Genomic DNA, 19,239 nt, shown 5'->3' with positions numbered 1-19,239 from the left:
GAGGTTTTATGTGGGTGAATGCTGTAATGCTCACACAAATGAATTTATAAATTTTAATGTGTGTGTCTTAGAAAAATAAAATAAGAAACAGCACAAGCCTTCCCCACAAAATATCAAATTCTACCCAACTTAAACCATTGACAATTACTACACTACCACCTTACATTCATTAACACTTATCCTCGAGTAGCCTTCAGGCCTTGATAAGTGGTGACTTTCTTGTAAAAGAAAAAAAGTGTTTTCAACCAATGAAAATCATTTTAACCCCCAAAGTACCAAGTGTATGTCAAAATAGTAAGCTGGTGGAAAGTTAGAAACTCTTAACCAACCAAAATATAGAGACTTCACCAGCTGTGCATGGAAGAACCCCAAAACGTTGCTCATCCCTCCCCACTGGGCCGGAGGGAGGCAAGTCATAAAAGAAAAGCACTCATTGACTCTTGTAGCAGCCTTCATCAACTCGCGCACATCTACACACGCACTTACAAGAACAAGATAAACTAACATTTTACAATAAATTTATATGCCGGAAAGTGATCTCCACTCTAAAATGTTGTCTCTTTAATTTTTTTAACATTAAATCTTTTAGGCTGTTTAGATATAATCGCCTAAAAAAGTATAATTTGCCTAATTTTGTTTTGTCAACTTCTGTTTTCGAAATAAAATAATTAATCAAAGTGTAGTATCTGTTCTGTCATGAATCTCTATATGAAGACAGAATTCCGCAAAAAGGGGCACTCTAGATTGGGATAAAAAATAAAATTGCCTCAGTAGAAGGATGTCTCCGTTACTGATCAATGACAGAAAGATGAAGTACAGCACCAGAACAGATACTACACTTTGCTCCTATCCCAAAGTTTTTTGCTTATTTTTTTTCATGAGAAATGTGATATTATCAACACCCCTCTTCACAAACTATTAAGAAGAAAAAAAAAATAAGAGGAAAGACTATAACAAAAACTAGAAAATAAGTTTATAAGCAGAGCAAAGGTTATAGGGAGTGAGCGTAATAGAAAGACAATAGATAGGAAGTTGTTTGCGAAGGCACACAACGGCAGCTGAAATACGATTGTTAATCAAGGTGCGACAGGTGACTGGGACAAAAGATTGGACATACAAGTCTTAAGTTTGCAACAGTTGAGGAAAATTTCCAGCTTGGGATAGAAGGAAGTCCCCCCGAGAGAGATTGGAGTCAAAGCCGAATGAAAGTAGATTGGGCCGAGAAGAATGTCGAAGACTGGTGCGACCAGACAGCTAGTGACAGCCAACATTTGGAGTTCCTTTGTCTATGCTACATGACGGTATCTCTCTCTCTCTCACACACACACACACACACACACACACACACACACACACACACACACACACACACAAAGCTTTACATCAACGTCTTGTGTTGTTTTATTGTAGCACGACCACAAAGGTGATCATCGAGTCACAAAAATACTTTTAGACTGAGGTCATTTTTATGTTTGTCCCGATTCAGAGTGTCTATATAATGATGGGAGAAATATGCTTATTCAATTATATTTCACCTTTTATTCATACCAATCCTCTAATTTATGAAGCTTGAAGTAACTACAGAGCATATAACAAATAAATGACAAAAAGTCTATATTCCAAATTTCAAGATGTTGACCATCTTGCCATTTATTTCTTCAAGTCTGTTAAAACTGCACAACAACACCTGTTTCGTAGCGCAAAATCATTCATGTAATTATTATGTCAATTATTGAATTTATTTTGGACTAAAATCATCAGAAGAAAAAGCATTTACCAATTTTAAAAGAAAATAAAGGTATATAGGCATTATTATAAAATCCGAAAAGTGTCCTTGTGTATAACGTGGGGAGGCAAGTAAATAGCGACTTTTTTTTTCTGTGTCCTCTCCACTGAGTAATATATATCTACCTGAGCTGCATCGAGCAAATGCATATGGACAGCAATAATAAAAAAAAAAAAAATGAAAAACTGCAAAATATAAAAGACAAATCAAATCAAAAATATTTCGTAATTTCTTTTTCTGTGGAGTTTTTATAAGATTCTGGGTATTACTGTAGATTAACATAAAAATTAGGATTTAAAAATTTGTTAACTGTCTTAAAAAGCTAGAATGGTCAGGAAATAGGGAATCATCTTACAATTTTAATGATCAAGCTTTTCAGGGTATTTAACCATACCTTTAAAAAAAAGTAGCACCTTGGTTTTTTTAGGGGGGGGGGGCACTAAGCTGCCAGATTCTAAATTTGAGAGAAGTGATTGATGTTTCTGGTCTTATATGATGACGTCACACATCCTTAAACGCACTCGGTGGCCTGGGCCGGTGCTTGTATATTTGTAGCGAAAAAGAGGCTGATGATTCCTTCCACCACTCGATTTCACATTGTGATGATGCCGCCCCTCTACGCTGAGTCCACGTGCTTCTTGACGATCACAGCATAAAAAGAAAATACAACATCGACGGTAACTGGTTTCACTGAGTTGTCAGAAAAGAGCTAGCTTTATTATACTTATCGCTTTGCTATTTACACATTTTTCATTTTATTACAAAAAAAAAAAAAAAAAAAAGAAAAAAATCATTATTTAGTGATTCCGTGATGTTTAACTTAAGCAACCTTGAACTTGGAGTGGACTTGTAATAACAGAAACTAAAGACGACTTGACTTTTCCCCAACTGTTTTCTTCTTTGCTTTTTGGCTTACAAGAAAATCGACCTCCTTGTATGGTAAGATTTAACTTCAACTTTCAGCTGATAATTTAAAATTTTTTTTCTTTGAAAACAGAAAGTAGAAAGCGCCCCCCTCCCAACTATATATAATTATTATTTATTTTTAGAAACTTCTTTAGAGGAGAATATTACAAGTATTATGACAACTTACAAGGTAGCGAATTACTCGAATATCTTTTTGTTTTTTTGGATGGGGGGGGATGCATACAATATGCTTTATTATACGTAAACTCTTAAAGTTCATTTTAAATCATTTCCAATTAATTAAAAATCGTACAAAGTTCATTATTTATATTTTCCGTAGTAAATTCGATATTTTGGTACTTCTGCAGTTTACAAACGCCCTCTTCCTAGGTTAAGAATGGATTTCTAAATGTTATTTCAACACTGTCCATAAACTGCAGAAGTATCCTTTTCAATTTCAATAAGCAATACATAAAATGTAAGTCACATAGAAACGAGAAATAGTCACTTAAAAAGATAAATGTCTGACTCGGTGTTTCGAAAGTGAGACGGACTTGAACGAGAATCACCCCACACCTATAATTTTTATAGTATGTTTTAGTATGTAGTGAAGTTTTCAAGGTTGGAGGTGTTTATTTCGAAAGCCGTTTTTAACATGGGGAAGTTGGAGGTGTTTATACTACAATGCGTTAGGTCGTAAAAAATACTAACTACAAAATACCGGTTAAAATCAGAGGGGGGGTATTTCTCGTTCAGGTCCGCCGAATGGGATTTTTTTTTTTTTTTAGGGATTTTGTAGCATTTAAATGGCTTGGTGTAATTTCTGCCTGAAAAAAAAGGTAGAGTATTATGGTTTATACGTGATTTAAAAACCGAAGAAGCCACTCTGCAAATATAGGGTGGAAAAAAGACAACGGACCGAATAGAATTTAGAGGGGGGTTGCAATAATTTGGAGAAAACGCTGGTACAAGTTTCCATCACTTTCGATAAGTAGAAACGTAAAAAAAAAAAAAAAAACACAATAACAATAAAACCGCGTGCCCTGACACAACATTGTTGTCAATAAAAGCAAAAAGAACGTAATGCTGATTCTGTTGTGGCCGTTGTAAATTTATAGATGTTTAGGGGAGGAAAGAAAATGACGATATAATCTTTTAAAACTTGGGCCTTTTTTTTTCTTTCTTTTTTTGTACTTATGCATGTCACCGCACTGAAATAATAGCGTTATTATTTAGAAACCCATTCTTAACATGGGAAGTGTGTTTTGTAGCTATTACGTACTTTTCTAATAATTTGCTAAACAAAAATATCGTAAAAATGAAATTTAAAGTGAAAATACGGTAATGTCGCTCGCTAAGTAATTTAAACAACTTTTAGAAGTTGTTTAAATTATTTGTCATTCTAAATTATATATATTGCCAACCTGGATAGGTCCTGCCTGATTCCTGAACTGTCATCTAAGCTTCGGCCTCTGTCCCATCGACGAAATGTTGCATCCTTCTGCTTGTTCTACAAGTATTTTAATAGTGGATGCTCCAACGAACTACAAGCCCTTGTACCCCCTCGACGTAAATACCCACAACAAGCAGCAAAATCCCACCCCTACACAGTAGAAATCCTAGGTGTAAAAAGCCTTCTACTAGTTTCTTCCCCAGAACTGCTAGACTTTGAAACTCCCTTCTGGCTTTCTGCTTTCCCAACTGTACTGACATGCAGAAGTTCAAGTGTAATATGAACAGACATCTTGCTGGCTGCTCAGTGCTCGCTCAACTCCCGGCATTATCTCTGCAACAATGTCCCCGATTGTAGCCTCCTACATCAAAGTGGCACTGTGCCGTGTTTGGGATGAAAATTGACTTAAAAGAAAAGAAATGTGAGAATATTATTGAAAATGACAATATTTTCTTTTATTGAATTTTTTACAAAAGAAAAAATGATTCTTACCATTTTCTCAAAAACAAATCAGGAGTGAGTGTTATGATACAATGTCATTTTTTTTTCATAGCAATAAATAAAGAAAGCAAATGTTTGGCCACCATCAGTAAAGACAAAGGCATTAATTTTAATTTAACTTTCATTTCTAGGCTATTATTGGATTTTTTAATTTCAATTGTAATGGGTAGTCTGAAACTTTTGTTACTCCCAACTGTAAAATAGCAATGATAACGGAACAAATGATACAGCAATACTAGATTCAGTTTTATTAAAGAGCAGTAAAACAAAATAAGAACACTAAAATACATATAGTAAATACAATAAAAAACAAAAAAACAAGTGAAGCCTGCATGGTGCCCTGTGAGTGCACAGTGAACGGATCATAAAAAATGACTAAGTTCAGCATTTTCCCCTCCCTCCATTTAGCCTGAAAAATCCCCAGGGAACATCAAACCCTGGTGAAAATGAACAAACGGTGTAGTTTTAGGCCTTAAATTTGAGTTCTACACCAAGCAATAAAAAATAAATAAATAAATGACCAAGTCTATTATTTGTCCCCCCTCCACCCAGTTAGCCCCAAAAGTCCCCAAGGCCTTAACATATTTAAATTTGAGTTCAGCACCATGCAAAACTACTAAATAGAGAAAGAAAAAATTTTTGGATAAATATGATAAAATAGTCCCAAAAATGGAGTGTTCTTATTAGTTCTAAAAGAGTTATCACGACGTATAGGCAAACAAATTATATAAAAATCAGTTAGTTACACTTTTTCAGAAAGTTTTATAAAAATCCAACGCATCAGTTTTTTTTAATAAGCACAAAAATGTCAATTTTAGACATTTTAACCCGAAAGGTACCCCTAGAGGATCACCGCACTTTTCCCAGAAAATCTGTTCTGTTACTTTTTTACTCTTATCATGTTTAATGTTTGTGTAAAACTTTTTAAAAATTCCAAGACTTAGTTATTGAGAAACATGCGGACAGATGAACGGATGAGGGTAAATTTACAGGTCCACCCTCCTTTTGTCGGGGGACCAAAAAGAATGTGCAATGGATTTAATTTATTAATTTTCATCGACATGTTCAGTGTTTTTTTTGTTATATTCACAGAGCTGTAAATTTACATATCCCCGTGCGTGTTTCTCAGACAGATAGGAGAGACAAATGAAGAGGTCTAAAAAAGACCTCCGAATCCTCTCAGTTCACCAACCAAAGAGAAGGAACTTTCTCTTTTCTTCACTGTCTCATTTCAGACGTCTTGTTCATGATGAAATTTCCTCTAGATGTATCTAGATCTATTAATTTCTATTAATTTAAATCTATAATTTATATCTATTAGAAATTTAAATCTATAATTTAAATCTATTAGAAATTTCCTCTAGATGTATCTAGATCTTGTTCATGATGAAATTTCCTCTAGATGTCTCTAAGTTGGCTTCTAATGAAAATTTCATCTTTTTGTTAATTAACCTTAAATGGAATTTTCTATTGTCAACCTTGTTTTTTAACTCAACATCTAGTCTTGTTGTATTCCGAGTGAAGAGTTTCCCAGAGTCTAAAATGGAACTTTAAAACTTCAGGGGTATAACGTTTAGTTTACTAACTCCACATCCTTGACAGAAATGCTCCACGTTCTACAACTAAAGAGACTCGTCGGTGTGTATTATTGAGTAGAGGCTTAAGCATACAAACTACTCTTAATACATCACATGCTAAAGATTTTGAGCTTGGAAACTGTACATTACTTATTTATTATCATAGAAATGCAATGCTAAAACATTAGTGCACATCATATGCTTCTAAGAACTATCTATAATATAAATCTCCCCTGTCTGTTTAAATGTATGTAGATATGTCTCAAAACTTTTGACAGAGGCGATGGATTTTCACGAGATTGGTATAATTTTGAAGCTCAACCTTTCAGACAACAAATATAAAAAAAAATTGGCTAAAAATATTAATTCTTTCACTTTCAACTGGGCACCTTTCTACAGGAAGGGGTCGTTTTTTTCCGCCAATATTTTCGAAAGTCATCCCCTCTTTTCAATTGACTATCTTTAATTTAAACCTTCGCCACTTCCGGTTTGGCGATGGATGAAACGGCAGACATCTTGTTGGGGGGGGGGTCACATTCTTTTCCTCCTTTGCGGTACAGGTTCGAGCCTGCCTGCCTTTTTTTTTTTTTTTTTCTCAGCATACACCTCCAAACACCTGAGCAATGCCAGGCACCCAGGCTAGTTTATTATTAACTTATACTTTTTTTTTTTTATTACACTTTTAATCATGAATGCATATACAGAGAGACATGGGTGGCAAATTATGACCTGTGGGCTCTCTTCCCTTGAATTTCTTGCTTTGTATATCACAAACTGATTTTATGTTTTAATAACAAAGTATCGTATTCACAATCTCTGCATTAAATTCTAAAAACGTTCCTCTAGCAAATTAACATACTTTTCTCAACAATTACTAAATAAAATATAAGAAAAAAAAAAGCTAATGTATTCATCTACCTAATTCAGGGGCAAGGATTAAAGCTACTGTAACCAGATATGGGTGTTTCATCACAAGGTGTTGGAAATAATATCCAGGTGGTAAGAGGATAACCCTGGCTGGCTTGGAGGACCACCCCAAACTGACAGGCAGTATCGGTCTGTAAAAGATTGGTGAGAAGACAAATGTGGGGTAAGTTTTGAGATCAGAATTTGCTAGAATGTGATAGTAGAATCAGAAAGTTCTGTATCTCTTTCCCATCATGAAAATATGTGACACAAAGGTCAGAAAGTGGGATTGAAGAGCCAACATCACAGAAGAACACTCTGGCCTGCAAAAAATGCCTGGGCAGCTCTATTAGCATCCTTTGGTAAGGGCGCCTCAGGCGATTAGTAATAAAATAACTCCCTTCTTGAAGAGGAAAGGCAAAGCCTGAGAGGGTGGATCTCATAGAATTATACAGAATAAGATCTGAGGCTTGTTCCTAAAGTAAAGCCTCCTATTTTTTTTTAACTCAAAACAACTAAAACGTTAAAGAGCTACGAAGACAGGAGTGGTACCATTTAAAAAAAAAAAAAAAAAAAAACTTTTGCCAACCTCTTTTGATGCCTTGATTGTAAAAGCTCGGAGCATGCTTTGTCACAAATTGCCACTTTGAAATCAATAAACCCATCTCTTAACTGTGCTGACATCAACTGTAGTGGCTTTGTAAATGTTCAATAAGTGCCGGTGAATGTTGATCGGTTCAATTTTTCTTACATGGCTGAATTTAATGACGCATCTGCTCCTGGTGCACGTCCATGACGTGGGTTGCTTTCTTAGTCTCACACCATCAATATCTGCAACAGAGATGAACTTTCAGATCATGAATGCATAAGTTCAGTCATCATAACAATGCAATTTGTAATTACTTCTAATCCATTTGGGCGGGATAAAAAAAGAAATAAGATGCATTACTTTAGAAAGATCCCTCCTAACGCAGTCAACAAGAAAATAGCTATTTCAAAAATAACCTAGACTGTTGGTATTATTGGCTAGGGGAAAAAATTCCTGGTATAATAGAATCCGGAAAGTTCTCCAATAATAAACCTCATTTTCAAGAACCAATAGTGTTCAAGAACCAAGTGTTCTTTTTTTTTTACTCCAGATGATAGGAAGGCGGAGCGGGGGCAATCAGAGACAGACACAGCCAAGATGTCAGTTTATGCCTTTATCCCAGCCAAGAAGATATTAAAAAAAGTACACCATATGATTTAAGAAACGCATTCCTTATACAATTTTGTGCTTTACTAAATTGAATATTTAACATGAGGAGACAACTTTGCAAAAAAAAAAAATGTCAAAAATGGTAATTTTTCTACATGAAGAAAAAATAAGCATAACGTTAGAGTAGTGGAAAATTCCATTAGAAATTAACAAACTAGAATTATGATTAAGTCATGAGAGGAAGTTCATGGCAGATAACAAGATAAATCCTGCCAACTAAGGGAAGAATATGTTATGTATGAAACTTATTATCTGCAATCTATTTTACATGTCCACAATGTATGAACACATTGGGTGAATTAGATGTCAATTAAAAAGCAATGCTGAAAAAGAGTGTCGTTCTATCTCAAAAAATCTAGTGAAGTGGTTGAATCAACCCAGAGAGAGCAAAAGGAAATATATAGGTGGCTAAGTGAGAGATGGGTGACTTGTTAATTATAGAAGGTGCAACTACACTATAATAATGAAATTCAGAAAATGAAAAAAAGAAAAAACTATGGTATCTACTCACTTTTTGTATTAATTTCAACTAAAAACAATGATATCTACTTAATTAGCATGTACTTTAATGTTATCACATTATTAAAAAAAAAACCCTTTTTTTTATCTTTATCATAAAAAACCCTTGCCGTATTTATTTGGGAACATCTGACATAATAACAATGAAAGTAACTCAACTCACTTATGCTAAAAACAAGTCAAATAACTCATTTATGATTATTAACACAGAATTTATTTAAAAATTGTTTATAGTTACACACTATTTACCTCCCCTTGGAACGCTCCAGTGTGTTTTTTTTTTTTTTTTTTTTTTTTTAGGCAAACATTTTATTTTCGCTAATTTTCATCCAAAAATATTTCTTTAATAATTTTTTTACTTCCTTTTTCTTATCATTTTTCATAATTTTTGGATATGTTACTGTAACATGACAATTAAGTAGAAACAATTGCTTTGCCTTGAAATTCAATATTAAAAATTTTGAATTTTGGTATTATAGTGTAGTTGCACCTTTAGTATATGAGTACTAAAATGGACTTTTTTCAAACATAACTCAATCCAAAAAGAAATTGGGATTTACTTTCCTTCTCAAATTATCTAATAAACTTGTCATGAAATTATACATCACACGTTTATCTGTTTATTCATTTCCAGTTTTTATTTTTTCATCCATCTGTGTGCTTATGATTTTCCGTTGATTGATTCTACACACACATACACACACACACATATATTAGAATAGAAAAATGTAAGCATGTAAAGTAATATAGTTAAGCTTAAATATGGAAAAGTAAAGGACTAGTTGTTAAAAGTGGAAAAGAAAAGATATTGTAGTAAAAATTTAAATAAATTTATAACTTAAAATATTGCAGCATTAAGAATTTATTTTTAAATTCAATTTAACATTATATAATCAATTCTTAATGCTGCAATATTTTAAGCTATAAATTTATTATATTTTTTTACTAGAATATCTTGTCCTTTTCTTTTTCAATTTTAACAACTAGTTCTTTACTTTTCCATCTTTAAGCTTAACCATATTACTTTTCATGCTCGCATTTTTCTATTGGAATCCATGATTTTTCTAGGCTTCCAGAAAATTCACTTGTTCTTTGTTTAATTTCAGTCTTATTTTTTTGCCCCCATAAACATAACATACAGATATGTAATAACAATGTACGGCACTCGTCTACTTTCAATAAAATCCCTCAATTATCTCCCTTTCATTCTCTTTGTTTCTCTTGTTACTTCTCTTTTCGCAAGAGCGGTGAATTGGTAGCAACAGTAGTCGTTGAAGCGACATGGTTGCTATGGAAACTAGTCATAAAAAAACGTCGCTCACCTCCTTACAAATTTTTACGATTTTGAACACCAGTAAATTTATAACTTTTGTTTTACTAAACGAAAATTGAAAAAAAAATTTTTCACAATATAGCTGAGAAGGTGATCTATAAACTGTAATAATCGTTTTAAATTTGGTCAAAAAATGAGTGAGTGGTGAAGCTTTAAAGCAGTTCTAAATGACTAGAACTGCCACTTAACCATATATTCAAACACTACCGTGTTTGAATGATATGTATTTCCATGCCTAAAATTCATAATGATTTTTGGAACACAGCTTCCAAGCATAAGGGTGGGTAATGTGGGTTATATTAGTTTTATGCAAAGATAGAGTGGAAGCATATTATGAAAATTCAGATACCCTTGATTTTGTAAACTTAATAAGTATTAAACCTCAATTAATGAATTTCATAATTTCATAATAATTTCAGTTTCTTTAAAATATTTTAAAGCCATAATATGGACACAACCTTACATTTGAAAATCCAAATATTTCAGATTTGCATTGAGTTTGATCTTTAGTCATTAGACATCAATTAAGCAAGATTCCCTGAATTTCAGTTTCTTAAGACTCTTTAAGCTTTCAATTTTAGACATTTTTCTTGAATAAAAATCATGTAATAGAATTTTGATAAAAATTGGAATAAGGATTCTAGACATAAGATTAGTAGCATTTTGTCTTTATTTTAATCTTGGTAAGGGACATAAAACTAAAACTTTAGTTTGAAAAATTACTCATACCTACCATCTATAATATAAATCTCACCTGTCTGTTTAAATGTATGCATGCCTAAAACTTTCGACAGAGGCAACGGATTTTTATGAAATCGGTAACATTTTAAGCTCAACCCTTCAGACAACAAATATTGAAAATTTGGCCAAAAACATTAATTCCTTCACCCTCAACTGGGCACTTTTCTACAAGGAGGGTTCACCTTTTTTGCTGATATTTTCAAAAATCATCCCCTCTTTTCGATTGACTAGCCTTAATTTAAACCTTCACCAGTTCCGGTTTGGTGATGAACGCAACAGCAAAGATGTCACTTTTTTTTTTTTTCACGTTCTTTTCCTCCTCCGTGGTACAGGTTCGAGCTTGCTTTCTACTACCACTTTTTTTTTTTTCTCAATACACACCTCCAAATACCTGGGCGATGCCGGGCACCCAGGCTGGTTTTTATATATATAAAGAAAAACCCTTTAAAATACTCTTAAGAAAATGAAATTTAAGCATTATAATTTTCCTTACTTTATTGTAAGGGTAAACAGCACAAGGCTCAAGCACATAAAATCAATGTCTATTTTAGGACCAACACTGATTTTCATTCATGATCTGCCAAATCTTATCCTGAGATCATTCATTGACATCTATACAGATGACAATACTACCTTAGCACTGACAATCAAGATTTTGATAACTCCCCACCCCCACTCTCTCTCTCTCTCTCTCTCTCTCTCTCTCTCTCTCTCTCTCTCTCTCTCTCTCTCCAGACCTAGAGCATGTGGTGCACTGGAGGAAAAGGTGGCTTGTTACATTTAACATCCTCTAAAACGAAGTTTCTCTCCTTTCATAATCAATGCTTAAATCCTTGTTTTTACCCCAATCTAAATGAATGCCCCCTTATATCCTTGAAGAAGTCCCTTGTTTTGATAAGCTCCTTGGACTAATGTTCACTTCAAATCTGAAATAGAAGACATTTATCCAGTCTGTTTCTAAGACTACTGGAAAAATCATTGGATCATTCTATCACTGAGAAAGTACTTGACTCCAAATGAAATCCTCTACCTGTATAAGATATAGATATGTCCTAAGATGTAAATTAATGCTGGATTTGGAGACGTGTCATACAATGCACTCTTTCTTGCAAAACTGTTATTTAAGTGTTTAGCAAATGTACACTGAAAAAATGTTACTGAATAGCAAATCAAAGTCCATGAAAAATAAGAATCAAAGTGAAAGAGAGCAGTGATTTTTATTTATTCATTTATTTTATTATTTATTTATTTTTATTTTTTTTGTATTACCTCAGGAAATCATAAATGGTGAAAAGTAATGATAGAGTGAATAAACAAAACGATAACTGTCTTTTTCTAGAAGTGGGTATGTGAATGATAGGAGTTAGATTTTTTTTTTTTAAGTATGACTTGTTTGAGAAAATCACTTTAGTTTGAATCAATCTAGGAAATTACAAAGATGAAAGAAACTTCCTAATAATGCTGGAAACCTGCATCAGATACTGTCAGGATGTGTGACCATATTAGAATTATGTATGATGTCTGTGTTTATAGTCCTATGACTGGAGAGGAGGAAAAAAAAACCTTACTTTATTAATTTAGTAGATGAACTTGAAATGGTAGAAATTTAAAAAAAATATGATAGAAATGGTAATATAAGATTCATAGCTTGGATCGGAGTAGATAAAAATGCCGGATATGTCCCTAGTGTATTTACTTCCTCTTCATGAAGTAGGACACAGGGTCAAGTGGTGTTTTGGACTGCCAGGTGCATTAGATGAAGTGTACACTGGCATACAAAAAATATCTGAGCATGTACATGTCAACAAAGATACTCAGTAAAGTTGTATGTCCTAAGTATAAATGTAGTGATAATTATTTCAATACATGTTGCTGTATATGCACTGCTTCTTTAAAATAGAATATTATGAAATAAAGTAATATTGTGTTATGGACTGCAAACAGGAAAGCACAGGTTTCCTTATTCGATCCTAGAAAGTGCCAGGTCTCCCCACTAGTGTATAATAAAATTGTTTATATGTCCCTACTTACCTGTCTCCCCCTGCAAGGGTGCAAAGTTAAACACAAAAGTTTTTATTATGGTAAAAATCAAAATCCTCTAAAAAGGGTCATTTTGAATTAGAACAAAGATAAAAAGATTACCCCAATGTAGAAGGATTTCTACTTTGACTGTAGACACAGCAGATACATTTTCAGCCTGCCATTTAGTAAACAACCTTGAGCTATACTTTTCATCACTCTTCAATAGAAGGAACACGAAAATTCAAAATAAGTTCTTGACCCTTTTCTTTTGGCTTGTTTCCTATTCATATCCAGTTAATTATTTTGTTATTCGAAGATCAAAAGATTTCTTTTTTTTTTTTATCATTTTTATTTTGTCCTTATCATGCGCGCCCCCTCCAACTAGAGTCAGCCATCTTGTTTATCACTTTTTTTCTCTCTATTTTCTAGGAAAGTTCGACTCCCATAATTATTGCTTGTTTTTTTGTTTTTCTTGTAAGCATGTTTTTCTTCTGACTGAGGAGCTTATTTTATTTATTCATTTTTGTTTTCTTTTTTGTGTACTCTTCTGTTCGTTCACTGTTTGGCTTAGATACTTGCTGTATTCTGATTTATTGGTTTCCAATGATTCTGCTATCAAAGCAGCTTTCTCTCTCAGGGTATTTTTATATTGTTAGGTGCAGAGATGATTTTATTTTTCTCTTCTCGATGCTTCTTGATGTTATATATAGAATGAAAAGGATACCCATCCTAGAATGGGTAAAATTAATTCCTCCAAACAGAACAATTTTACACCTCTTATATCCTCTAACAAAGATTAAAGATATGTCATTTGGATTATTTGGACTACTATTTATCACACAACATTTTCTCTGTTGTAACCTCCAATGCTAGAATTGTCTGCAAAGATCAGTGACATAATTGATAAAATTCTTAGTAAAATTCAGTTGTAAGTGATACGCTTCAGGAGATTGATAGTTTAATCCTCAGTGTGGGCACTACGAAGAATACAGCTATGAATTATTTAAGATTTTTACCCAGTCATGGCTGACAGAATAAGACCATGCTACCTCAGGGTTCCATTAGAAATTCTGTGCAGAATCTCCAGTTTGACAGCATACACTTAAAGGTCGAAAAATATGTCAGTAATCTGAATAATACAAATTACACAAATTATCAGTCCTCATCTAAAAAATTCAGAAACAAAAATATAATTTTAAAATTTTTATTCCAATTTTGATCAAAATTCCTTAAGTGATGTTGATTCTAAAAAAAAAAAAAAAAAAAATCTAAAATTTCAGATGTAAATGTTCCAAATTGAAATGTTGAATATTTTTTAATTGATGTTAAAATTTCACAAAAATCTGAGGTATCTGAAGTTTACACATCTTTTTTGTACCTTTTCATAAACTAAATTAAAGTAAATACATCCCATACTACCCACTTTATGCCGAGCAGCTGTGTTTCAAAATTCATAATGATCAAGTAATTAGCTGAATAGCGAATCCTTTACATAGAAATATACCAACATATTCACCTGACTTTGTAAAGATACTTGTTAAAAGAGGAGGAAAGAAAATATGCTGATGCAGTAATGGATGGTGGTTTGTGAATTAAGTTTAAAATTTGATATTTTAGAATTTATCATAATCATACATTTTTTTTTTTTTTGCTGATTCATAGTTTGAGAAACTTCCGTTGTAATTATTTCTTTGTAAAACTATCCTTTTTTTTTCTTTTTTTTTTTTTTCTAATGTCCTAACATTGCCTGGGAAAACTGAGAAATTAAAGATGATCAATTTCAAATTTATGAATAGAGCCGAAGGGATGGAATTTCAGTGTCAGTTTATTTAGTAAAAGTTTTCTAGTGAACTTAATCAGAAATGACAAAAAAATGCTTTGCTAGTATTTACACTAATATTTATATTCATATAAAATAACATGAATCTGTAGAGATAAAATCTCCAACTAGATATTTTCATAAAGAAAAAAAATAATGTCCCAATCCATATAGAAAGGAGAAAAAATAAAGAAAATGTCTTGATGAAATAATGAAGTAATTTCTTACCAAATTTCAAACGGCAATGAGTAGGGTTGCCAGACTCTATTTACTTTCTCCCTTCTCCTAAAAACTTGAAATTGTTTTATCAAGCAGTTTTTTTCTTTCTTTTTTTTTTACTTTCTAAATTTTCAATGATTGGGTGGATATATACATATCTATATCTATATAAAGTTGATTTTTTCTTTTCTTTTTTTCACACTTACATTAATATTAAATTTAATTTTTCTATTGAAAAATTATCAAAATAGACTTATTCCTGGATATGTAAGCTACAAAATCAAGATTAACAAATTTGCATATTCCTTTGAAAAACTAACTTTAGTTTTTTAAAAATTCTTAATCAATAAAATCAATCATTTTATTAGTTCTATTTATGCATATTTTCTAAATTGTGCATTGTGTAGCATTTAGGATGAAAAAGTATTTAGATATATACAGTAGACTTGTTAAAGTGACCTTGTGTGTGTGTGTGTGTGCGAAAAGTATCTACTAAACTCCTCTCTGAATTTTATGTCTACTGACTTGAAACTTGATATATAGGGGATTTGGACCTGTGGAACAATTTCGATTTTGTTTTTAACCTTCATAGTCCAGTCGCTTGATTTTTAATCTTTCGGATCCATCTGTTAGTAGCTTAGATGTTAACGACAGTGGAGACGGTTGGGACGCTAAACGTTTTGGCTTCAATTCTAGTGGATGGCACCCAAGTTATTTTTTTTTTTTTAAATTTAACTTTTGAAATCATTACTATATATTAGATAATAATCAATAGAGACTTGGTTTTATAATAACGAAATCTGCATAAATCAAAAAAATATTTATGCATATTTTACAATCGGGCAATGCCGGGCGTCCTGCTAGCGCGCGTGCGTATGTGTGTGTTATATATATTTTATTTATTTATTATAGATATATATATATATCTCCAATATATAAATTATAAATCATTTTGAAAATATGCTTCGATATAAATATTAGTAGAAATTTACACCGCCAAATGTCAGATTTACATTAAAAGACCACAAAATAGACATTAATAATAACCCATCTATTACATTAATATCTCCATGTGTGTCAGACTTGTTAGCAATAATAAAATTATAAAAAAACAACTTTTGATGAGTGGTGGTTGGTGAATAAAGCCTAAAATTTGATATTTCATAATTTATTTAAACTTTCATTTATTTAAATGCCTTAAATAATTAACAAATTTTCTTTTCACCAAAATAGTCTGCTTATTTTTACATTTAGTGAAGTCATTTTTGTTAAGCTTTATTTGTTAAAACTTAAGATAGACAACTCTTATTGCATTTGATTTAAAAGGAGCTATCACCCTTTCTGATTTTTTTAGGTGATTATTTAAAATACTGTCTACACTATTAAAGTCTCCACGACGTTGTCTTCATTCTTAGCATTGTTCTTTGTCTGGGAACCAAACTATTGCTGTTCGACATATTCTTTGGAAACATTCGGTTCTTAATGCCAGTGCAATTTATGCTCCCATTCTTAATGTTGACGATCATGATAAATTTTTACAACTTGCAGACTACTGTTGACTGCATACCTTCGAGTGATATTCAAATTATTGCCAGTCATTGGAACACCCACATGAGCACAGCCAACATCAACAACAACCATATTCTTGGGTGATTTGCAGTTGTTGAGATAATCAAATGATTATCCATCATGTGATGGATGACAAGGGCCTGTCATTCATCACATTATTAACCAGGTTGAAAGGCTAAAATACTCTTCTAAGACAGGAATGCTGCAACATTGGCAGTATTTAAGGTGATAAGTATTACTGCTGAAACTACCATGATATCAACCTAAAGTTGTTTTTTTTTTTCCAAACATAAAGAAAGTAACTCTGTATTGACGAATACAATCATATCTTATCTTCTATTTATAAAAGAAAATAGATGGCATCCGTATAAAAATAATTTCAACCTAGTCAAAGTATTTTTTGGAAAGAGTTAAATCAAAGTGAATGTTATTATTCTTAACAACATGCTGCAATGATTCACCAAACAAATGATGAACAAAAATATTCTGAATTTTTTGGATGGGGATTGATTACTCATATGTTTTCTTCAGACGACTGTTCTCATATTTGGGTGATATAAGGTCTGACCTTTTTTAGGGGTTATCGAACTTCGGAATCTGCATCGTAATTCGAATGGAACCCTTTATTTAATCCAAAGGGCCAGCATGCTCCTGTTCCATCAGTCATGACTTGGTATTTTGAGTGTTGCCTTCACTAAGGAATAAACCTTCAATCTCTAGAAGAGTGTAACGTACAAATGAATTTTACCAAGTACATTATCCACCATGCCATGGATATATGCAAATTACTTAGGATTTTTACTCCGGCATGGCTGATGGAACAAGAGCATGCTACCCCCATGGATTAAATAAAGGATTCTGTTAGAAATTTTCTGCAGATTCCTGAGTTCGACAAGATACACCTGAAGGTCAAAGGTTATATCGACCGAAATGTGAAAATAACTCAAGATGAGGATGGTAGTTCAAATAATACAAAAAATCTGATATCAATTTCATAGGAAGAATGACAAAAATCAAGTTACATTATACATAGATCTAATGATTAAACATTCCTGGATCCCAAAAAACACTCTTCAGGATTTATATTTTATTTCATTTGTTTTTATTTTCAGCAATGGATATGGAATCCTATTATGGAGATTTGGAAGGTGATGAAGAAGGATTAAGTTACTTTGAGCGAGATGATTTTGATGTCTATGATGATGTGTATTATCCCAAAATGTCTTTCTGGCTTCTCTGTGAAAGTTGCCTCCTCCCTGTTATCCAACAGACTGTTAGTACCACAATGCCTTTGATGGTAGCCAGTTTTCTATGCAAGCTTGTGTCCAGCCTCTTGTCAACAGGTAAGCATCAATTTTTTTTTTTTTTTCACACTTGTGAATTGTCACTTATCAAGACTAAAAAAAATACTCAAAAACAAGTTAATAGGATAGAATGATTGTCGGTTGATCAACAAAGTAATGAGAGGACTGGGAAAGACTTTTGGGATGAACTCAGTTCAAATTACTTGGTCACTCTGGTTTAGAGCTTTATGTCCCTGTTTTGCATTGATGACACAAGATTTTTTTTTTTTTTTTTTTTAGCATTATCATTTAATCTTACATAATGTTGAATTCTAATAATGACCTCATTAAAATATTCAATTCTGTCCTGTAATCCTTGCATAATCTTTTTTTTTTTTACTAGAACGTCACCACTTATCAAGGCCAAAAAGTCACTGGAGGATAAGGGTTAATGAATGTAAGGTGGTAGTGTAGTAATTGTTAATAGCGTGAATTGCGTAAAATTTGATTATATAAGGGGACGACTCAACAAGAACTTGTTTACATTGGACTTGAAGTTGACCATATTGTAGTCAACTGGGAAGCATGCCAGCGAAACAGGCAGGCAGTTCTAGGTAAGAAAATCATGAAATTTGCGTTTAGATTTAGACACAAATAGAATGGGGGAAATTGTTGATAGTGGTTGTACTTTTTTATGAATGTTTGGCAAGGAAGGCCATAGATTGGAGTTCAGTCGAGCACTTGCCATGAAAATAACAATAGATCAGAGATATGCTCACAAGATCTCTTCTGTGGAGAAAGAGGTTGCAGGGAAGAAAAAATGGTATCCTACTAGGTTTTGAAGCCGGTTTTGAACTCTTATAAAGGTAGGATAGGGTGCGTCGAGCAGCTGCTGCCCAGATGTGGAAACGGTATTCCATTTTAGGATATATTTGGCTCTTATATAGATGGAGAATCGCATTGGCAGTGAGTAAAACAATTAAAAATATCTGATAGTTGTAATTATTGAATATCAAATAATGACTTAATGATTATTACTGATATCCTTAATGTACAAGAACACTCAGATTGCAAATTTGTGATGTTTGCATTTTACATAGCAATGTTTGTGATTGAATGTCCGAAAAGTTAATAGAAACCAAATAAAACAAATTTGACAAAAACTGCATGATATATTACTAAGTAACTAATTTTGTTTCTATTTAGCTGAATCTTTTTTTACCCCCCCCCCCAAAAAAAAATGGTACCATTTTATGGTTCTTTGTTCCCTCTGTTACGTTGTCGTATCATAAAATGAGCGTTTGTTGTATATTGGTTGAAATTGGAATGGAGATGATATATTAAAAC

The 19,239-nt window shown here is 32.6% G+C and overlaps 1 protein-coding gene across 2 annotated transcripts in view; it reads left to right on the top strand.

Moving 5' to 3' along the window:
• The first annotated feature begins 2,380 nt into the window (after positions 1-2,380).
• The window catches only part of LOC145240445 (protein-serine O-palmitoleoyltransferase porcupine-like), a 78,970-nt gene continuing 62,111 nt past the window's right edge, over positions 2,381-19,239 (top strand). The window contains exons 1-2 of one of the 2 annotated variants that reach the window (XM_080103983.1): positions 2,381-2,725; positions 17,722-17,952. In XM_080103983.1, coding sequence (XP_079960109.1) covers positions 17,724-17,952 — 229 coding nt within the window. In that variant the 5' untranslated portion in view covers positions 2,381-2,725; positions 17,722-17,723. Of the gene's footprint in view, positions 2,726-7,206; positions 7,314-17,721; positions 17,953-19,239 lie in introns of those variants that run through there. The other variant, XM_080103976.1, reaches the window with a different exon arrangement.

This window comes from Euprymna scolopes, chromosome 1, assembly GCF_053919585.1.
Source record: "Euprymna scolopes isolate OS-2025 chromosome 1, ASM5391958v1, whole genome shotgun sequence".
In the NCBI taxonomy this organism is placed as follows: Eukaryota; Metazoa; Mollusca; class Cephalopoda; order Sepiida; family Sepiolidae; genus Euprymna; species Euprymna scolopes.
Note: the sequence above shows the minus strand (reverse complement) of the source record. Positions and strands in the feature narration are given on the sequence as shown.